Source organism: Cyprinus carpio, chromosome B2 (assembly GCF_018340385.1).
Source record: "Cyprinus carpio isolate SPL01 chromosome B2, ASM1834038v1, whole genome shotgun sequence".
Lineage (NCBI taxonomy): Eukaryota > Metazoa > Chordata > Actinopteri > Cypriniformes > Cyprinidae > Cyprinus > Cyprinus carpio.
This window is the reverse complement of record NC_056598.1, coordinates 13,210,987-13,235,034: the sequence shown is the minus strand read 5'-3', so window position 1 is coordinate 13,235,034 and position 24,048 is coordinate 13,210,987. Positions and strand designations below refer to the sequence as shown.

General features: G+C 37.9%; 1 protein-coding gene and 1 non-coding gene across 3 annotated transcripts in view; both read right to left on the bottom strand.

Annotated features, from left to right (window-relative positions):
* On the bottom strand, positions 1-73 carry trnak-cuu. The gene has a single exon. It is a non-coding gene; the product is annotated as a tRNA-Lys (tRNA).
* Positions 74-3,078: 3,005 nt separating this feature from the next.
* The window catches only part of LOC109078112 (F-box and leucine-rich repeat protein 7), a 36,694-nt gene continuing 15,724 nt past the window's right edge, over positions 3,079-24,048 (bottom strand). For both annotated transcript variants that reach the window (XM_042718120.1, XM_042718119.1), the window contains 2 exons: positions 9,263-9,865; positions 3,079-4,613 (listed from right to left, as the gene is read on the bottom strand). In XM_042718120.1, the coding sequence (XP_042574054.1) occupies positions 3,877-4,613; positions 9,263-9,865 (1,340 nt within the window). In that variant the 3' untranslated portion in view covers positions 3,079-3,876. The remainder of the gene's footprint in view (positions 4,614-9,262; positions 9,866-24,048) is intronic.

Here is a 24,048-nt window from a genome sequence, read left to right as displayed (position 1 = left end):
CGCCCAACGTGGGGCTCGAACCCACGACCCTGAGATTAAGAGTCTCATGCTCTACCGACTGAGCTAGCCGGGCTGATAGCATGCTGTCTGTAAAGTACAGTATAAGAGCTAGTGTCACATAACTCGCTAGTCAACGACTCGCACTAAAACAGCTACGATATTAAATATGCATACACTTATAATACTATGCATTTGTGTTCATATACATTTTCTCCGCTTTAAATTCTTATGTGAATTTAACAGGTCAAAACAGCAGGTGGCGCAAGAACCTCACACCAGTAAATATCTAACGTTAGTTTCATTTGTCTGGTCTAGTATGTCGACTTGTAATTTATCTCTGTGTAGTTTCCTGGACGTCCAGTCTGCATATCCATAAACGTTATTGCATAACATGACAGACCATCGAACTTAAAATTGTTTGTTTTTATTAATCCAAACAAAACTGCAATTTAATGTTAGCGACATTGAAGTAGCCTACTTACTAACTTACTAACTACATCCTTCGTAGGACGCTCCGAGTCTCACCTTCGCAGGAGTTCCTGACTGCGCCACCAGGTGTTCCCGATGTGGACAATGATGTATTTTTTTAACCTTAAACAGCATAAACATATTTCATTACACCAAATACACAAAATAATGTTCTTTTTAGCAGCATCATATGACCCCTTTAATGAAATTCAAAATAACCATGGAGCCTGAATTGTTCATTTTTGACTTTTAATGACCAAATTACATTTTAAATGTAAGTATTGGGTTTTGACTTAGGACATTGTAATATGAAAAACAAAAATAACAAAATATATATATATAAAGCAGTAAAATGTTGACATATCTTACCAAAATGTGATTCTAGACCACTCCGAGTCCTTCGGACGCAGCTGAAGTTAGCAACTATTTGTTAATATTCTAGCAATAAACTTTGTTTCATTTGCAAAATAACCAAGTGGTGCAGTGTAACTAAATGCATTCCTTAAGTATACAGTCATGGCAAAAAGTTTGGGCAGTGGCATAAATTTTGTGTTTTGCAAAGTTTGCTGCTTCAGTATTTGTAGATTATTTTTCCACATGTTGTTTCAGTGGTAAACTAAAAAACAATGATACACATATAAGTTTTAAAGGCTTTTTATTGGCAAAAAAAAAAAAAGAGTCAATATTAACAGTGTTGACCCTTGTTCTTCATAACCTCTGCAATTCGTTCTGCATGCTGATGGTGATTCATTCTTGCATTATTAGTTCTCAGAGGTGATCACAATTTGTGGGCTTCTGCTTGTCCACTTGCCTTCTGAGGACTGACCACAGGTTCTCTATGGGTCACAGATCCAAAATTTGTAATGTAATGTAATGATCTTCATGCCACTTATTTATCACTCTTGCTTTGTGACATGGTGCTCCATCATGCTGAAAAATACACGGATCATCACCAAACTGCTCATGGATCTTTGAAAGAAGTCGCTCTTGCAGGACGTTCTGATACCATTCTTTATTCGTGGCAGGTTTTGGGGCAGAATTATGAGAGAGCCCACTCCCTTGGTTGAAAAGCAACCCCTCATATGGATGGTCTCAGGATGCTTCACTGTTGGCACAACACAGGACTCATGGTAGCGTTCACCTTTTCTTCTCCGAACAATTGATTTTCCAGATGTCCCAAACAGTCGGAAGGAAGCTTCATCAGAGAAAATAGCTTTGCACCAGTCTGCTGTCCAATCCTTGTACTTCCTGCAGAATTTCAGTCTGTCCTTGACATTTTTCTTGAAGAGAAGTGGCTTCTTTGCTGCCCTTCTACCAGGCCGTTGTCCAAAAGTCTTGGCCTCAGTGTGCGTGCAGATGCTCTCACACCAACCTGCTGCCATTCCTGAGCAAGCTCTGCACTGCTGGTGACATGATTCTGTAGCTGACTCCTCAGGAGGAGACGGTCCTGGCACTTGCTGGACACTCCAGGATGTCCTGAAGACTTCACTGCAGTTGAACCGCTCTCCTTGAAGTTCTTGATGATCCAGTAAATGGTTCTTTCACATGCAATATTCTTTGTAGCAATTTCCTTGCATGTGAGGCCATTTTGATGCAAAGTGATGATGGCTGCACGTGTTTCTTTGGAAGTAACCATTGCTAACAAGAACACAATGATTGTAAGCGCTTCTTCCCTCCTTTTATAGCAATCAGTCTCCTCTTACAATCTAATAAGTATGATAGTGATTTTATCTGACTAGTACTCATTCACACTTTCCCATGTGCTGCTGATATGATTAGTCTGTTAATGTTAGCTGGTCATTTTGTGTCAGGATTTTGGATTTAGCAATTACTTAAAATGCATCTGATCGCTCTACACAATAATCTAGAAACAAAGTGAATGAACAAACACCACAACAGCTTAAGCTGAAAACTTTGCAAAACACAAAATTTATGTCACTGCCAAAACTTTTTGGCATGACTGTACAAATGAGAAGGTTTTTTTTTTTTGCTCACAGGACAGCAACACTAATAACATTTGCCCGATTGCATTAAGCAACTTCATGCCTGAGCATCTTGGGCCAGGGCTGGGCTAGGGCCTAAATTTGAGGCCTGTGCAGGGCTCTATAAAGAATATAACTTAGACCAGAGCAGAGCACTATTATCATAAGTTATTAAGAGACACCATTATCGTTTTCTAGGTATTCATACTAACGATTTACGTTAGTCAAAGTAATACTGTTTTCTTTTTAACACAATTTTAAATGATCAAGTTCCACCGTCACGATGCAGGGACTACACATATCTTAACTATACCATGTGGATGAAACTCCCAGTATGAATGATAAAGATAAATTAAATTTATAATGATCAAACAAACAAACAAACAAAAAAAAAAACAATCTGATATTCTTTGAGTCCAGGGTTATCTTTTTTCCCCAACTACAAAATATTCTGCAGCCCACAATATAACAATTCATATATTTCTATTTTATTTTGAGTAATATATCTTGTTTACAGAAAAAAAAAACACTAATCAAAAGCATCTTGCAGTACTTCACTGGTCCTTTAGGTTTGACAACCACTGTAATTGCTGTTTTTTTTTTTTTTTTGTTTGTTTTTTTTTCATTCCTAGACCAGGTGTCCTTACATTTTATCCTACCCATCAAATTGTAATACCAGGGCTTACTGCACATGCGCACATCAATACTGCATTTTTTTTCTCACGCGGAACAACAATAATTACTGTATTTGCATTACTGTAAGGGGTGGGTGTAGATGTTAATGAACCATAATTTGACATGTGGCATTTTCGTTGTCGAATTGTTCTACCTACTGTTTTAATTGAAAAGCAGACATTATGATTTTGTTTAATATGCTTAGACCTCTTTATTCCACTGTGGTCTTCCATTTGTTAAACACCTGAAAAAGCCTTATTGACCATTACAAAGGTGAACGTCACAGCAAAATGGCACTGTTTGGTAATATTTCTGAGCAATGAAACCTAGATAGAAACCAAGCTATTACAAGGCTTACATGATGAAACAAAGCAAAACTTTCATAACAGAGATATCATATGTAAACAAAAACGAACTGTGGACTGCTGCAAAATATGTCTAGTTTCATTTCTGGTTAACGTCACATCATGTAATCGTCTACGTGCCAACAAATTGCATTCATGATGAAATTTACATGTTACACGTAATACAATATGACATAGACAAGAAGAGTAATCAAAAATATGTAAGTGAATAAAAATATAAATAAATGGATTAAAAAAAAAGTTAAGATTTCTCCCAACCATGCAAATTAAATACAGAGGTGCAGCAGTGCAAATCTCCGCTGTGTTGTCTAGCAGAGACGTCACCGGACCGGGTCAAAACAGATTATCTTCTCAAATCCTTCCACACAATCCCATGCATGCAGCTCTCAGAAAAAGGCTGGATTGGTGTGTTCAATGACGCAGCATTTACAATGACGCTTGACAAAGCGCAGCGCCTCCAGTGGCACATCACAGTCCTGTACATTCAGCAGCTGAAGGTCAAAGCAGTTGGCTGCCACTACCTGCAGCCCGCGGCCCGTGATGCTCTCGCATGACTTTAGACTCAGTCTCTTCAGGTTGAACGAGTTTAGTGCAAGTTGCTCCAGGCCGGCGTCAGACACAAGTGGGCACTTCCCGATGTCCAGGGACTTGAGCTTGAGGCAGTTCTTGGCAAGGTGCTCGACGCCGTGGTCTGTCAGCCCCTCACAGCCACGAGCGTTCAGGTAACGCAGTCTGTTGCAGTATTTGGCTATGTAGCGCACACCTACGTCTGTGATGCGGCCGCAGTGCGCTATGCTGAGGTAGCGCAGGCGGCCCTCTAGTTTGGCGATCTCCCGCAGGCCAAAGTCACTGATGAAGCGGCAGTCGCTGACACTGAGCTCCCGCACAGACGGGCAGTAGATGACTAAGAAGCGCAAGCCCTCGTCGGTCAGGCGCACACAGCGCCGCAGGTAGAGGTGGGTGAGCTGAGTGCAGTGGGCAGCAATGGTGTGCAGGCCTTCGTCTTCTAGAGCAAAACAGTCAGTCATGTCAAGATAGCGGATGGAGATCTGCTGCCCATGAAGAGGGGAGAGTTTGAAGGACACGTCCCGTGTCAGGCTGATGCAAGTCACCTTAGAGCACCCTGCAGAGTACAAAGACAGAATTATAGAAGAATATTAACAGAATAAAACATCATCTGCACTATTTAAACTGCACACACAATATGTAAAGATAAAGTGTGTAGTTGCTGTACTTCTAGCATCAACAAATTAAATAGCACAAATAATGAGAAATATCAACTGTATAACATGCATAAAGCTGACCTCATAGGTAATTCGCCCGGAACTGCTTCCGTTTACAACAGTGAGCGCAAGCTAGATTCAAGTGATTATTACGTTTTGAATATGGATATTTTTCATACAAAAACGCATAGATTCGCTACAGGAGGCCTTTGTTCACCCCCCGGAGCCGTGTGAGACACTTTTTTTTATGGAAGGGCGCTTTTTATTTCACGTCTTTTGGACTGAAGCAATGCAACACCTGCTGAGTGCAACGATAGAGCTTGAAAGATCCAAGACAATTTTTAATATAACTCCGACTGGATTCGTCTGAAAGATGAAAGTCATATGCACCTAGGATGCCTCAGGGGTGAGTAAAACGCAGCCTAATTTTAATTTTTGGTTGAACTAACCCTTTAAGTTAGGTCTGTCTACAATGTTTAATGGATTACTCTTAAGCAATTATATTATTATGATTGTTAATAAAGATTTAAAACATTATTTTGAAAGAGTGGAATCCTGGAGACATCGCGACCTTCATAATATATATTTGTTTACATTTATGCATTTAGTAGAAACTTTTATCCAAAGCGACTTACAGTGCATTCAGGCTAACATTTTATTTATCTAACATGTGTTCCCCTGGGATTTGAACCCACAACCTTTGCGCTGCTAACACAATGCTCTACCACTGTTTTAGTCTGCCTTTTTACTGTCTAAGAAGCTGCTCTTATTGTGTGTGTGTGAACTGTCATTTGCCATCACCCTGATGTCCAGGGTATCAGATATACGTCTCTGGAGAGACCCATTGCATTTGACCTCTGGTCTCTGTCGCCTGAATAATCACTAGAAGATATGCTTGAAGTGCTTACGTCCATATGTAGATATTGTCTAAGTTCATCTAGCTTTTAGAACCAATCAGAATCTTGCTTACCTATGCATTGACACAATTAGCAGCCTCTGTTAGAGTATAATTATTGGTGTTGTTAAGATGTATGCAGAGTGGCCTATAAACTCCATTGTGGGTATTGAAGCTGACTTCTGCCTGAAACTGCAAACTTTTATTCTTCTGTAAATTTTTCTTCAATTGATTGCATCTCTGACTTCTAGTCTTCATTCAACACACCTGGTCCTTGGGTTTTAACTGTAAATTCCCCTACAATTTAAATAAATATACTTTATATATAATATACAACAAATATAAGCTTTATAATTAACATATTAATATACATGCTTAAAAAAAAAAATAAATACATCAGTTGATATCTCCTTGAATACTTTCCCATCCTGGCATTCACATAGATTTCAATATAATTAAAAACAAAACATATTTTTATAACAATGACATTAAAAATATTTTAAAATGTATTTAAAATATTTTAAAAAGATGTAGTCCCTCTAATAATGTTTTTCTTTTTTTTATATCTAAATCTACTTGGATATGGAAGTATGCACTCATAAGGACATAATATTTTAGTCTTTTTGGAGCACTCTTAGTTTTTTTTTTTTTTTTATTTCTTCTTATTTGAGAAGCAGATGCACTCTTGTATAATACCTTTTTCTTCAAAAGTTTTTTTTTAACTTATAATTGTCTCTGCATATTAAGTTGACACAGGAGAAAGTATTTTAACAAAAATGACACATTTCAGCTTTAAACTAAGTCTTTGAGGATAAATTATAGGGACTGTTTTGACCATTAAGAAAAGGAAAAGTCCCAAAAGATTTCTTCAGAACCATGTGTATGTGATCATTTTTATTCCCAAAAGACTGAAGACTTTTTCATGCTGTCAGATGCACATGAAAGAAATACCAAATGTTTGCTTTTAGATCTGTTTTTACAGAAATCACAGAAGAAAGTCTTGATGTGAAACACCTCATCTGAGAAATGTATCTACTCTGCTGTCATCTGATTTAACTTAGGAAACACCAACATCAGACAAACAAAAGCCTTTACAGTAGAACTACAGCTGAAGGTTATTGCAGAATATCTGAAGAACGTGAAAAGGGCAGCGGAGGGTTTGATCTAAACCTTGGAGAGACATCTGAAATTAGTTATATCAGGAGGGGTGGGGGATGGGATCTCCTCACGTCTCCTTTAGGAGAATGCAGCACTCCAATCCAACGGCAGAGGGACCCCAGCCGGACCCCTTCACTCACACAGGAAAAACAACAAGCTCCAACAGGAAGTGCAGCGCAGGAAGTTGGAAATAAAACACCAGGGAAGGGACTTAACTGTAAACTTCTATATGGTCATCTGTGAAATATAATGCTTCTACAAAATTTTAAGAAAAACGTATAAAAGGTTGCTAGGAGAAGTCATTAAAAACATGAACAGAGAAATATATATAAATACACTATACTATAATATATACTGGACAAGTGGACAATTATTGATATAAAAGCTATTTAGAGTTATATGCACATTAAATAGTCTACATTTATAGCAATTAATTTTATACAAACAATAGTTGATCAATGATTCTCTAAATTAGGGTAGCAGATTTTCCCTAAGCACCTTAAAGTCAGAGGTCCTGGTTCTGCTTGGGCTTATGTTTCTTTTGGGAAGTATAGAGAGCACAGACAGAATGCCAGAGCTATTAATACCTTTTCCAGCTTTTCCAACAGGAAGTCCTGGACATTTCAGAATAATCTCTGTGAGAAAAAAAAGACTTGCCTGTCTTCTGTGCTGGACAACAAAGCAGGTGAAGCACAGGCTGTTTGGCTCTGAGTCAGGAAGTCATTTATACAGCTGAATAAAAATCCTTCTGTGTTTTCAGAGAGTTTGTAGAGCAACACAGCTATATTACTGACATGTTTTGTTGAGAATGTCAAATTGAATATAACTGTGTTAGTGCAGACTCAAATACTTCATTATTTCTGCTTTTTATGCCAAATGTTAAACCAGTGGTTCTCAACTGGGTCACAGGTCTGTCCTGAACCGCTGGGGAAAATGCAAATTGAGATGAATGCAAACTATAAAATTCATCTATAGTTCCTCATCCTTGAAAACATGAACAAAACTACACTGAAAATAATGAGTTGGAAAGATTTCTGAAGTACAATTCAAAATGTATAATTTCTGCTTAAAAAAATCCATGTCTAATTCAATGTGGTGCTGTTCTTTGTTAATAATTGTTAAAAAAAATTTAGTGGTCACAAGGTAAAAGAAACAACCCAGTCTAGATAAAATCCAGGTTCATTTGCAATGAAGATTAATAGAGTCTGTGCCAACCACAATTTAATATGTGCAGTGAATTATTGGCTGCCAAGACCATAAGAAATTCAAGAGACTTTCAGAAACCAAAATTGGTCAATTTTCCTGTTCAGACTGGATCAGAATTCATTTAAATAATTTTGCATATTGTTGGGCCTATGCAGCTCATATTGTCTCATGAAGATACAAACATTTTGTACAATAAACAAATTTGGTGCGGTTTTGGGACGTCACTTTATGTCCAACATAAAATCTGGGTTCTGAAGCAAAACCAGCTAAAATAATTAAAGATTAAAATGTCTACAGAAACAATTACATTATATATAAATGGTTATCAGTGTTGGGAAGGTTACTTTGAAAATGTAGGTTACAGATTACAAGTTGCCCTATTTAAAATGTAATAAGTAATGTAACTGATTTGATTACTTCTCAAAATTCAAATTTCTAAAAAAAAATTCTACAATTTTCAAAACTTTTAACCATTCTCAAACATTTAAAGCAGGGAGGGTTAACCTCACAGTAGTACTCAACACTGATTACTGTCAGTGTTATTTCAATACTTGAATTAAGATTGTAATAATTTAATTTTAAAGCACAGCCGCCACAAAATCAGACTTTAACATCTTTTTACTTTGAGGTAGTTCTGAGGTAAAATACAGAAAAAAATGTAAAATCATAACAAACTATAGTTTAAAAGCTATGATACTGTTTTTGAAATCAAATCTTTGCACAGCTACAGCAGGAAACACTGGCATCTAACACTGCCTTGGGGAAAAGAAACTGTTAATTTAAAAAATAATGCATATACACAAGCCCAAATAGGAAATAATACAGTTATCAAATAAGCATGTGTCCTATTTTGTGTCCTAAACTCCTGAATCATTGGTGTCTATAGTTTTAGAGCAGTCAGTGCAATTTTGGAAAGAAATCAATCAAATCTGTATGTGTCTGAAAATATTCAGATGTATCCTCCTTTGTAATCATTAACATTTTCATAAGCAACTGAGTTATTAAGTTCATATTAAGTTCAAGTGTCCTAACCAAGCCAAATGTAAAGATCACAATGTCTTTCATGGGAATCCAACTATTTTGATGGTCGCTTCCTTACTCTTTTGTAGTTGGGTTACCCCTCCCATTGAGAAATCTCATTGGTCCAAAATCCTACTACAGCTGTACATTAATCATTAAATACCTTCTGATTGGCTGAAACTGAGGTATTGTGTTCAATGTGGGCAGCGACTGTTTAGAACAGATAAATACTAATAATACAACCAAACATTATCACTCAAGATGAATTACCTGAAACATCCAGGTGTTCCAGGTTGGGGCAGCGTGACACCACCTCAAACACGGCCTCATTGGACACGTTGTAACAGCCGGCTACCTCTAAGCGACGCAGTTCTGGGCAGCACTGTGCCACCGTGTACAGCCCTCGATCGGTTAACCTCCGACAGCTGCTGACCACCACCGTCTCCAGGGTGAGACACACATTGGGGGTGTCTTGGCACAGTCTGCGAGTGAGAACCCGAAGTGCACGGTCCACATGTAGCACGTCTCCTGTCAGACGAATACTCCTCCACAAGCGCGGGTCCCAGGCCAAGTTGTACCAGCGGCGGCAAACACGGGCGCAACGACACAGCTGGTTGGTGGGCAAATGGGTGAAGATCTGCAGGAAAGCATGGTCAGGAAGGATGTCGATGGGTGCCCCCTGCTGGTCCCTCGGCTGTCGCAGACTCCTTTGCGGATGGGTGAGAGAAGTGGGCGGCGTGTGGACCATGGCGATGGTTTCCGTGCCGAACGTAGAGGAAGACGTGGAGGAGCCATTAAGCACGCCTGGAGAACAAGGCGGCAAAATCAGAGCCGGACTTGGCGTACTCACTGTTCGCATGCTAAGGTCCGAGTCTGGGAAGAGGGGAAATAGAAAAACAGACAGGAAAGGAATAGAGAGAAAGACAAGAACACACTATGATATTGCACTCAAACCATTCTGAGAACATCATTATGTAACACAGACAAGTTGTTGAAATAATGTAAACAAATCGCAGTCTTTCCTTTCCAAATCATTTCCTCAGTTAATTCATTGTCTTTCTGCACAAGCGATGCCCTTGGCTCCATTCCGCAATGATGATTGAGGTAGAAAGTGTTTCATAGCTTTAAGAAAAAGGATTCTGGCAGGCTTGTTGAGATCTAGCGTGTATACACAGCCTGCAAAAACCATATTCACATACTAATCTCCTGTGAATTTCCTCCCGGTCCAATCCAAGCCTAATATCACTGAACCCCCACATATAATGTATCAGGCCTTATTTAGTCCTTCCCGAACCATCAGGGTAGTAATGACTGGATGAGGATCAAAGTTTTTATTATTCCATTTGATTAAACTGCAAGCTGCTTAACCGCAATATGTATTGTTCAGCAGAACTCAAGCCATAAGTCTGTTATTTCCATTCATTTATGGGCATGATGACCCCATTGTTCCCTTTGACAGATGTTTTAGTCTCCTACAGTTTCACAGTGTGCTGTGTTGAGTAATGAGAAACAGCAGCGCATGATCATATCCCATATATAAGGGATATGCTTCCATAGATGAGAATATGAGAGCCAACAAGCTGGCACTCTGTGAAGATCACATCTCCATAACATCACGAGGTGTTCAAACCCATTGATCAACAAAGAAAATGGGAAATTTTTATTCTGATTAAATATTAGGAAAATATTTTGACTCCATTGCCAATTTCTATTCTATTCTATTCTATTGTAGAAAACGTAATTTCAATAATAAGTCAATTGAAATCAATTCTTGCCAAAGCTGTGTTACAAAGACTTTTCAGTGTTTTTTCAGTCACAGCATGAATCTCTAAAATGGCCTTTACTATACTATATTAAACATATTTCATTCATTTTCAAAATATGACTGAAAAAATGCATAATGTGTATCTTTAGGTAGCTATATGTAGTCATATGAACAACCCATCTAAAAAATATGCTAACATTCACATTAAGTTATAAGCATATTTCTGAAAGTGTGCTTTTTGTTTTGTTTATGTGAATGTTAAGAGAATATTACATTTTATAATTTTGATAACTTTATGGGAATGTTCTCTACATATTCTGAAACAAGTAATAATGTTTAAAAATTTTAGGTGAATGTCCAACTAAAACATTTCTGAAAAAAACAACAACATTCCATCCCAAAATATTCATGAACCATATATAAATAATGTTTTTGTTCTTACTTTTTAAGAACATTATTAAAGACAAGATCATTTAAATGACTGTTCTATTTAAATTACTGGAATAATGTTTGTACATAATTTTGAGAGAACCTTGCCAGAACTTTATGCAAAGTTCTCTTAATATTCCCTGTTAGCTGGAAACCAGCTAATCTCATGGTCAGTTCTAAACTGTGTGTGATTGATTCATTACAAAGATGCAACTCATTACAATCATTCGTTCAGGATCCGGACTATATTTTGCACTGCATGTTTCTCATTTCCTAAAAAGAACCGCTATTTAAAGTAATTTGTTCTGGTATGCACTATACTGACAGTGTTGAATGTTTGTAATTTGTTCAAAAGAACCAGTTCAGAAATGTCATTCATTCGGGAATCAGATTACACCGGTCACACTATTTATTTTACACTCTAGATTAAGTAGCGGTGTTTTAGTATTTCAGTACATATCACTATTATCAGTGTAAAAATGCATGACATTTCATTTTGGTATTTTTTTTTTTTTTAAAAAGAGATTTTCTTTAGGACCTGTTATTCTCTATCTTTAATAAAAAAGTAAATACAAAATCATCTAAGAAAAAAAAAAACAGTAAGGACAAAACGCCCATACAACTCAAAGTGCCAGAAGGCGATATAGAGAGTGAGACATTTAGCTTGGACTGAATGGCTACAGCCACCACATTCACAAACTTAGTACTCTGAGCAGCCAAAGTCCCTTAAAGTTATGGGGAGCCACTACAGTTGGCAGAAGAAGCAGAATCCAATTACGTTTTAATGCCACCACTAGAGACGAAGAATTGGAAATGGCCTTGCAGGCTGGCACTGAGCCCTGACTCACACGTTAGATTACTGCCCTCACTACCAACTGAATAATACTGCCATGAGGAGACGCTATTCCCTTGCATAGCTAATACAAAACATCAGCCTCTAATTGAACAAAATGTGGTAGGAGCTTGTGCTGGTCATTTTCAAAGCAATAATTGCAACCCTGCTGGAAAATCCAGCTCAAACCAGTAGCTGATTTGACATGGTTTAATTTATGGTCATTAGCTGGTTCAAGCTGGTTGATCAGCTAAAGTATTAGCTTTCTGAACTGGTTTTTACCTGGACTTTACTGCCGTCTTATCAGTTGAAGACCACAAGTGAACTTACTCATATTTAACATTTTTTAAATTACTTTTTCGCATTACAAATAATATTATCAGGGTGATAATTTGAGTGGAAACAATGCACTTCCGATTTCCTTTTCTTTTAATGACTACAGCAATAAAAAAACTCCTTATTTTAAACCCAATGATCAAGTTCTCCAGCATTCTGGGAATAATCCAATGACCATCATCAAGAACATTTGACCATCTGTTCATTTATTCGGTGTCACTATGTTGCTTGACATAAATGTGTGAAATTAATAATAGAGTTCATGTCTGAAAATTGAAGGCACGTCTTGCTCAATTCATCTTGCTAAATGGTAGAAGTGTAAAGCTGCTTATTGTCAGAGCTCAACAGGAAGCTTAAAGTAAAGTTCCTGAGTTAACAGTTTACACACTCAAATGAATAAACAGTAAGGCAGCAAATGCAATCAGGGTGCCAGTGTCTGTTTCACACATTCATAATAACGCATTACTCAAGCACACAATGGGATTTCAGCAGCTTAAAGCTCTGTGGACTGAGGGCTGGAGAGTTTGTCAGTCTGCTAAGAACAGGCTTCAAAATCTACTAATCCTCCATTAGTTTTAAAATCAATGGTTCATCTGTGAAACCTCAACACCAGTCCAATGACCAAAAACATATGGAGAAAGCCGCTTCTGGTACTTCATTTTTTTAGACAGCTTCTTACGATCCTTCTTGAATATATATACTGTTTGGTCTTACAGAATCCACAAGTTTCTAGAACTCTCCCTTTTAGCCTCCAAGTTTTATTTGCTCCAGTTATTTTCTTCTAAATCCCCCAAAACTTCTGGTTTAAAGGAGTAACTTTGCCAAATTTAACCCAAAACCACATATAATGCCACAGGAGCCATAATTACCTCAAGCCACGAATTGTATCTCATTATTGCATTTATTTTAAGACTGTTCCATGCCTGTTCTGGTTGCAATCTAATGAAAATGAGGTGAAAACATGAAACTTGAAGCTAAACTAAAACGTCATTAATGTCAATATACAACTTAAACTGTTTTTCCTACAATTCATTGGAAGTTGAACCTTGAAAAATGTGAAATGTGCCATTTGTTTGAATTGTTCAGGGGGTTGCCTCTTTCCTCTTTTTAGCAGAGAGGTGAAGTGCATAATAGACTGTGGATTGGTATTCAAGGCAGGTGTAATGAGGGTCTCAGACATAAAACTACTTCAGAGACAAGATGCCAACTAGCCTTTTAATCCACTGACAAATGTCTGGTCTGATAAAAGTAAAAAAAAAAAAAAATAGAGGCAAAAACAAAGCCTCCAATGTTTCAAAGTAAAAAAAAAAACCCTGTTTAAATAGGCCTGTTTTAAATCAGGTTTACAACCCAAGTAACACAGTTTACCTTCCCAGCATTTCTTTCAAATCTTGAATCAAAAATACCAGGGAGCTGGAAGAACACTGTGTAACAGTTGTCACCTCGCATTGTACAGCAACATTTAAATTCTGTTTACGCTGGACGTGACAAGCGACCATTGGAAATCATTTGAACTTTGTATCAGTACATCATAAATAGAATGAGGTATCAGTTTGCTGCTGTGGATTTGTCGTGTCGTGCCACAACACATCCAGTGTAAGCAGCATCACTGATTTTAATGGGATCTATTGTATTTTGTTGCATTGCGCCGCACTGAGCCAACCGCGTCCGTTTTAAGCCTTTATTTATGAAGTGGCACATAAAATTGCTTAGTCTGATGATTTTGATATTTAATTTCAATTAGGGATACTCTATCCCCAAAATGAAAATTTTGTCATTAATCACTGTCCCATAGACTGCCAAGTAAAATACACTGTCAAGGTCCAGAAAAGTATGAAAACATCATCAGAACAGTCCATCGGCCTTCAATGGTTCAACCGTAACGTTATAAAGCGACAACAATACTTTTTGTACTCGAATAAAAAAAAAAAATGACTATTCAACAATTTGTCTCGTCTGTTTCACTCCACATCAGCGATGGCCGATGGACTGTTCTGATGATGTTTTCATACTTTTCTGGACCTTGACAGTGTATTTTATTTGGCAGTCTATGGGACAATCACAAGCCTCCCGGTTTTCATCCAAAATATCTTAAATTGTATTCCGAAGACAAATTAATCTTTTATGGGTTTGGAACAACCTAATTTCATCAGGACTGTATTAAATTTGAGGGGCCACAAACAAAAACAGTTTTTAAGCCCCCCATCTCTATTACGTGCCCTAATAAAGACTCTGAATCATCAGGAATTCAAGTTTCAGCTGCAACATTCAAATAACACAAGCAATTTCCAAACACAACATTTTTGTGACCCATTCAACAAAACTCTGCCAAAGCTCTACCACAAAGCATGCAACTGATTTCCCCAAAAGATTGAGAGCAAATGTTCAATATCAGGTTGAGCCGTCTAGTCTTCTCATCGCCTGCCATTGAGATAGGTGTAGGTAAAGACCTTTAAATACACAGACCAAAAAATGACAGACGAGAATGTGAGAAATGCCATTTTTCCCCGTAGCTCACTTAAGCAAAGCCTGCTGTGAACTCTCAGACTCATCACTCCTCCAGCTGTTTAGCATCCCATCACTCACTGACCTCTGAACAATGTCAAACAGGAATGTTTTCCTGCACACCTCTATAATCCGAGACGGCGCTGCTAATGTAGCCCGTACAAGCATTGTTAATAGCACAGCTGTCAGCTCTGGGATTGATTAGTTGTTCCTGTTACAAAAGCTTCCTGCTGTTGAACTTTAAGACCTTTATTCATACATACTTCATAGTCTGCTTCTGAATAATCACATCTGATCTCAAGGATATGCTGTTCTCACAGAACTAACTCGTTTTGAAAACACCAAATGGAAAAACAGCCAGAAACAACGGGGTTGGAGGGAATCACGCTTACAAAATTTGACAACAAAAGTCGTGTTTCATCTTAGGAGTGTTCCAGGGGTAATTGCTTGCAAATATGCCTAATGCAGATTGGTGCTTATCTTAAGACAGGACCCTTTAACCATAATCTCGGTCGAAATCTTCAACCTTTTGAAGGATGAAAATGAGATGTTTGGAGTTGGGGCCAGCTTCTATGTTTTGAGCAGACTCCAAAGGGTCTGGAGTGGAGGTGAACAGGAGGTCAGACCCACTCGCTCCTGTTGTTTACTCATGCACAGATGACTGCACAGCTCCACACACTATCAGGGGAATCACCTCTAGCCAAAACGAAAAATTCGGCTCCGGCAGTTGCGTTCAACACGCAGTGCAGACTTCAGAACTGCAAACGCCACATCAATCAAAGTTGCAAATATGTTGTTATATAATCCATCACATCTACATTACATTGAAAAACCCAAAGGCTATTTTCTTTCTACCCCCGCTCTTGCAAAAAAAGGTTACCTAATAGCAGACTATGTGAGGGGAGCAACAGCAATTTCTCCAAGCATCCTGTGATCTGTCCACTCCAGTTTTTCAATTTTGTTCTTATTGGTGAGAAAAGCCCCAATCCAAGTACATTTCATAACAATACTGTCATCATTCCATGTAAAGTGTGTGTGTGTGTTTTAATAATGAATGTCTGGATACAAGGTGTAGTGAAATCATTTTTGTTCAATTTATATACAGTTGCAAGGAAGAGTGTGTCCTATTCAGTACTGAATTGAAGATGTCTTTTAATTTCCTATTTCTGCTTTTGAATTGCGGTAGCAAACAGGAAACAGAATTAATTTAAATTTAATGAAAGATTCAGAAAAGTTAAAAAACGTTTATAGGACTTATACAGATCATATACTTAACAATATATGATACAATATGTCATTATTAAAATGTTATATAAAAATAATATCTTTTTAATATATACAATTATATTTGGTGTCAGTAAGATGAAAGGGTCAAAATGATTTCTGAAGAATCACATAAGACTGGAGTTATGGCCGCTGAAGATTTGGCTTCCCCACTACAGAAATAAATTACATTTTAAAAAATCACAGATCATTTCACAAAACTTTCATGGCAACTAGAATATTTCATTGTATGATGAATATCTGAACATGCAATATGTCAAAACAAAGAACAGAGCCTCTGCTTTTGAACAACAACAAAATAAATTCTACTGTAGCTTCATACAATCTTTTTTAACACTTTGTTGTGTAAGTTTCATGTAAAAAGAAACATTTTGAACAAAAAACTTAAGAAATGGCGTTTTTGTAAAAGACTACACCTGAATCAGATTCAGAATGAAGATCATAACATAGATCGCTTCCATTAACACTCCCAAAGCTTGCACGATCCTATACCACTTCCTGGATGGACATTTCATTCTGTAACATTAAGCAGTTTTGATTTACATAATGATTAATGTTTGATGATCGCGTTATTTTACATATTAAGGGGGATGTCATGGCCTAATGGTTAGAGAGTTTGACTCCTAACCCTAAGGTTTTGGGTTCGAGTCTAGGGCCGGCAATACCACGACTGAGGTGCCCTTGAGCAAGGCACCGAACCCCCAACTGCTCCCCGGGCCCCGCAGCGTAAATTCAATACTCTTTCAGAAGATGCAGAATAGCGCCTCCAACCGTACACCAGTGGAAACACAGAAAATTCCGCCAATGGCGTGGAAAGAGTTAATCACATTCAATAAAATACCTTTTGACCAGGGTGGGGAAAAACTTGCCAACTCAATCAAAATTCCAAGTGATGAACTGAAAGGATCCAATATCGTTCACTCTCTCTACTGAGGGCCTTTACCATGCTACTTTCATAATGGAGCTCTTTTGTGATTTCATTTGGAGAGAAAACACAGATGCTCGAATATAATAAAAGCTTCTCAAATAATGCAGTTCTCATACTCATACTCTTGCAGTTCAGTTTCATGACCTCAGGTCTCCAATCTCACCGTTGTTTTAGTTAAAAGAAACAAAATGTGATGTCTTCAGATGTGTCTCTTCCACTTTGACACCAAGCGTGACCTCTGGCAGCAGACAGTAATCCGATCTCACATCGCAACCCCAGGAACTTGTAACATTGTGGTATCAGGGACCAGAGACCGTTGCTGCTGGACTTTGATTCAGCAAAACTTGCTTTCTTAAGTGTCAGAACTATTAAGCTGAAACGTCATGCCAAGAAATGAAATAATCATAAATGTATAAGTACTAGGGTACATGACAGCGAGAGGGTTCTTTCCATCTGCAGCGGCAGCATTTGAGTCGTTCAGAGGTTGTTGACAGACCTGGCACTCCTTGCGCTTGGCTCATCTGTCAGTCTAACCACAGTTCCTGACAGACGCTGGTCCTGCATATGTCTCAGCTGTGCCCCTTCCAGCTTCCAGAGGGGCATCTTGTTTTGATTAAAATGCCTTTGGAGCTTCTCATGCGAGATTCTGGGGCTCTGCAGCGTTTGTGCATTTAAGAGCAGCTGTGCTCATGCACTACCAGGGAGCACTTGGACTAATCACTCACATTTTCCCTCTTTATTCTGACACTAACTTGTATATTAATAAGCAGTTTATATGTGTTCTGCATTATCTAGCTTGTTAAAAAAAAATTGCACAGTTCAAAAGTAGTTTTAAAGTATCAGATATCAAAGTGTAAAGTACAGAAAACCTTTTTCAGTTCCAGCATCAGCATACAATTTGCATTTTGTTTGTTTATTTTATTCCGTGCATTTATTCATAACAGTATACTGAGGAATCAAACCACTGCATCTCTTTTATGTTTTCACTCTTTAATTATCATATTAAAAAGAAGTGAAGTAACCGTGTCACCATAAATATTGTTCTAGAAATATTCCTCCTTATGGGTCCAGGATTCATCTTATTTAATCAAAAACATCATAAAGGAAATATTTAAACATCTGGTGTTCAAACCAGGGCTTTGCCACAGTAAAGGAGGAGAAGGAAAGGCATTTCATGTTCCTAACCAGTCTGCCCTGTTCTCATTCGCTCCCCTCCCCAGTTTGGAGAGCCTGGCTGGTGATGCATAAAGCAGAGAGGATCTGGAGAAACAGTCTGAAGCCTGATCACCCTCGTCCTTGGCCTGGGCCCCCTTACACAAATTAACCACATGTACACTCTGCCTGCACACAAATTTCTACATTAGCAGATGACGTCCAGAGAAAATTAAATACAAGAAACTGTGTGCAAAACGAAGACAATGAAACATTTTTTTGTGAGTTGTTCCACAAGATCATGGAGATGAAGTTTCTACACAAATACATCTTTAAATGGGTCTTTTGGCAGAGGATTAACAGATTAGGTAAAATCTAAGAAACTAGTCATACTGAATTGTGATTGGCTGGCCCACTAAGCAACCAAATCTCACAGAGGCTGTCAGATGCCAGACTGGACGCGAATGATCCCTCTGCCTTATACATGAAAAGCAGCCAAAGCATTTGGCCTCAAAGCTCATTATTCACAGATTCTTATTAGTGCTACGCTGATCTAATCTCCAAAACCTAAAATAGCTAATCTGCTGACTGGGCCGCACATTTCGTGGCTAAATGGAAACATACTGTTAATCCAGAAAAAGACTGGAGTACTTCTACAGAGTTCCTGTCAGTCTGAATGAAATATTACAAGTTATCTGTCCTCCACCGACCCATTCCATACATGTAGAAAGGGATCGGATACCCATTTTCCACAAGTTGATATGATAAGTCTGTAACATAATTTTTGTTAAAATTTCTCAATGATAGTGTAAAACAACACTGTTTTTACCTTGTCAAAAACAGCTCTTTTCAGAGCAAGTAGTTTTGTTGCATGCCGCTTTACATGCAAATGAGCTCTGCTCGCCCCGCCCCTCTCTTCCGAGCCACTCTCTGAGAGACGGTAAATGTTAACCGCATTCATCGTGAAACTTGCTAACTAGCACGTTATTAGGAAAGGCGATTTGCAAAGATTTAATAAAAAACCTAATACTCACTTCTGTTGGTGAAGCTGGATTACAAATGATTTGCACAAAGATAGACACATTTAGGTAGATCGGGGAGCATTCCCTTCAAAAACAAATGTAATCCACTGCATCTTCAGCAGCTCAGATGTCAGGAGTAAATGACGACTGCTATGTTTATTATTACATCCAACAACAAAACACCTCAGTCGCTTTAGGAGACATTCTTGTCTACATCTGCTCTGGTGGTGAAACAATGCCAGACTGATGACAGCTCACTCAGGGCGGGTCTCAGGTAAAACGCTAGTGTCAATCAACTATTGTGGGAGGGCATGGGTCTGTGTGACGTCACACTGACAGGCATCTGAGAACAGCTTGATTTGAGAAAAGGGAAATGATTTAATGTGATTAAAAAAAAAACACTGGGTGGATCTTTATCATTATAGGGTGGCTGTGTACACACACTGCCAACACACATTTCAGTTTAAACAACTTGTAAAAGTGCATGTAACATTTGATGACCCCTTTAAAATTACCCTTACCTAAAATAGCTCTAAAGAGATTCATTCAACCAAAAATGAAAATTCTGTCATTATTTACTCTGCCTTGGTTAATTTAAAACCTGTATGACTTTCTTCTGTGAAACATAAAAGAAAATATTTTGAGAAATGTCTCAAGGTTTTATTTTGGTAATGGTAACAAAAAACATTCTTCAAAATATTATTTATTTGTGCTCCACAGGGGACAGACAGTCATACATGTTCGGAACAGCATAAATGATAAAATAAGTTTCATTTTAGAATAAATTTGATACTTCCTAAAACAACAACAACAACAACAACAACAACAACAACATTGGATCCCACTGACATTCATTGTATGGGCACACAAAAAACACTGAGACGTTTTTCAAAATATCTTATATGAAAGAAGTACTGGTTTTGGGCCACATGAGGCTGAGTAAATTATGAAAGAATTTTAAATTGTCAATGGCAATAATTTTTAAAGGAGACCTATTATGCCCCTTTTTACAAGATGTAATATAAATCTCAGATGTCCCCAGAATGTGTCTGTGAAGTTTCAGCTCAAAATACCCCACAGAGCATTATTTTATTATTTTGAAAATGCCTATTTTGAGTGGATTTTCATGCATGTCTCTTTAAATGCAAATGAGCAGCTGTTCCCTGCCCACTTTTGCAGAATATGTCTGTGCCTTTACAGCTCGTTCTTCAGATACCCTGCCAAAAAAACCTCTGTTTGTTTTGAAATCATGTGCTTTAAACCATTTTCATTTAAACTTCTGATATAGTGTTTTCTGAGCGCACAGATCCGAAGCACGCAGAAAGAAAGTGGCCACATGTGAGTTCTCTTTCATGTCTTATTGCTTTCTAACTGTCAATTACACACAAGTTTATGTTAAAAACACACACGTTAAAAAACTGTTGGTTATGTCTGTGAAGGTAAACAGCTGGGAAAGAAAGCACATGTTTATATTAGATCTGTGTGGAAGCATAATTATAATATAATAAATCAACTGCTCTCTTGTCTCCTCTGAGGCTGGGACTCTAAATACTGTTCTGTGCTCATCAGTGCAGCAAAACACAGAACAGTTAGCAACTTTCGCCCTGGCATTAGAACTGCTACACCGTTGTCACTTGCGAAAACACAGTGGTGGTGCCGTGGGTGGAAACGTGCAGATTAAAGGGCAGTAATATTATAATTAGATCCCCTTTCTATATCACGGAGGAATCACAGTGATTTCACCGGAATCATTTTTTCACAAGCTTGCAGAGAAAGGCTTTCCAAAAATAATTACTGAGTTGTTCTTTTTCACGTTCTCTGGGTTGGTAAATACACCAGGGACCCGATTATAGCACTTAAACAAGGGAAAAGCATGATTTTCATGATATGTCACCAACATTTTTATTCTTAAATTCATTTTATTCACATTTTTATTTCCCAACTAACCAAAAAGTTCATATGAAAGGATTCCAATATTATTACACATTCATTCTGGAGATTGTGCTTCTTATAAAGCAGCTCCTGGCCTCCTAAAAGGAAGCAATGACCTCATCAGAGTAGTTGGGGCACAATGGAAATAACTGCCTACTGACTTCCTGTTCTCTCTACTGTTCCCCATTACAGGAAACAACCATGAGAGACAACGGTCTCTGTACTCCAAGTGCATTCCACAAATACACATGCCAGTGATGCAGAATGACAAATGCTGATTATTCACCTTTCTGCAATTTTTAATGGAAATGACAATTACACACACACAAACATTTTTTAGATAAGCCATTTTAGAGCACAATAGTCGTGCTACCACACCTACATTCCCATAATGGTAGTCCTGAAGTAAAAGATGCCAGACTGGATATCTATATGAATGCCACACCAAAGGACCACACCATCAAACTGGTCCAGCGGAGGGTCTTGTTTATTCTTTTTCCACATAGGCGAAGCATCCTTCTCTCAACTCTAACTAATCAGGGGTGCACTGCGGTCGCTGTAATCATCCTGTCATTTGACAAGAAAGCTCAAGTCTTTTGAAGAGCTTACAAGAGTTTAAAGTAGCTGGCCCAGAATCCTCCAACACGTTCATAACTGATTTGTGGCTCTTCACGTGTGGTCAGGTCTCCTTGTACTTCACATACTGACAAATTTGAAAATCTCTCTTTGAATAAAAGACAAACAAACAAAAAACTGACCCTCTCGTGAATGCGTGTCGAAGACTGACACGGAAGAGAAGAAATTGTTGAATAAATTCGTTATTTTTGTTTTCTTTGTGCGCACAAAGTATTCTGATGTCACATGGACTATTTTAACGATGTCCTTACTACCTTTCTAGGCCTTGAATGTGGTAGTTGCGTTGCTGTCTATGGAGGGTCAGAAAGCTCTCGGATTTCATCAAAAATATCTTAATTTTTGTTCTGAAGATGAACGAAGGTCTTAAAGGCTTGGAACGACACGAGGGTGAGTAATTAATGATAGGATTTTCATTTTTTTGGGTGAACTATCCCTTTTTTAAAATCTTTTTTATTTTAAACATAGATTATATACATAAAATAATAAATAATAATCATTTTTGGTCAACTAACATGGATTTTTGATGGCCGATATTTTAGAGAGTAGGGCCGCTGATGGCTGATCATCGTGAATATAACATGAATATGACATAGCAGCAAACTGGATATAGTGCAGCATTTAAAGTTTGTTGACTGTAGGTGTCCAGTGACAGCTGAACTCTCCTCTACACATCTAATTGACACGGACCAACTGTTTTACACAGAGTATACATTTTATGCTTTTTTTAAATAATTTTTTTTATACATTTTTTATGTCTACAAATGCACATTTCAGAGTATCTCACAGTTGAATTTGTTTTTGGTGAATGCTGACAATAGATGAGAAAGTATTATAGTGTTCTGTCACTAAATAGAAAAGTATAGCCTATTTAATAGAAATGTGTATATTTTTATAAAAGCTCTTGTTATAATTTATTGGTTAGAACTTTTAAATAGAGACAATAAACTAATGAAGACGAGAATGGGAGCTATCTGCAGTCAGGCGCTGGCATTCTCAGCACATATTGGCCAAACAGTTACAAATTATACGCTCAAATATTTATGATGAAAAGGATTATTTGTTTTGCAGACAATACATTATAATGGGACCTAAATTCAGCATTTAAAATGTTTATTTAAAAAAATATATATATTATTTTTTAGTGTTTTGAATTTTATTTAAGACATAATAGTATTTCTTTTTAGACATAACAGTATAGAATTTTGATATTATCAGTACCACCGCTCCCTATACGCAGAATATGCAGTTTGCTTAGCGCACCAACTTCCACCGGGGTGGGGGGGGGTTAATGTTTTAGATCATCAAACAAATTTAAATATATATTAGTAGATAACACAAGTGAACCTAACATGCCCTTTTTAAATGAAGGTTTTTATTATTAAGGGAAAACAAAATCCGAAACTACATGGCCCTGTGTGAAAAAGTGTTTGCCCCCTAAACCTAATAACTGGTTGGGCCACCCTTAGCAGCAACAACTGCAATCAAGCATTTGCAATAACTTGCAATGAGTCTGTTACAGTGCTGTGGAGGAATTTTGGTCCACTCATCTATGCAGAATTGTTGTAATTCAGCCTCATTAGAGGGTTTTCGAGCATGAACCGCCTTTTCAAGGTCATGCCACAGTATCTCAATAGGATTCAGCTCAGGACTTTGACTAGGCCACTCCAAAGTCTTCATTTTGTTTTTCTTCAGCCATTCAGAGGTGGACTTGCTGGTGTGTTTTGGATCATTGTCCATTATTCTCCTTCAGTATTTTTTGGTAAACAGCAGAATCCATGGTTCCATTTATCACAGCAAGTCTTCCAGGTCCTGAAGCAGCAAAACAGCCCCAGACCATCACACTACCACTACCATATTTGACTGTTGGTATGATGTTCTTTTTCTGAAATGCGGTGCTGCTTTTACGCCAGACGTAATGGGACACACACCTTCCAAAAAGTTCAACTTTTGTCTTGTCAGTCCACAGAGTATTTTCCCAAAAGTCTTGGGGATCATCAAGATGTTTTCTGTCAAAACTGAGATGAGCCTTTATGTTCTTTTTGCTCAGCAGTGGTTTTCGTCTTGGAACTCTGCCATGCAGACCATTTTTGCCCAGTCTCTTTCTTACGGTGGAGTCATGAACACTAACCTTAACTGAGGCAAGTGAGGCCTGCAGTTCTTTGGATGTTGTTGTGGAGTCTTTTGTGATCTCTTGGATGAGTCGCCGCTGTGCTCTTGGGGTAATTTTGGTCGGCT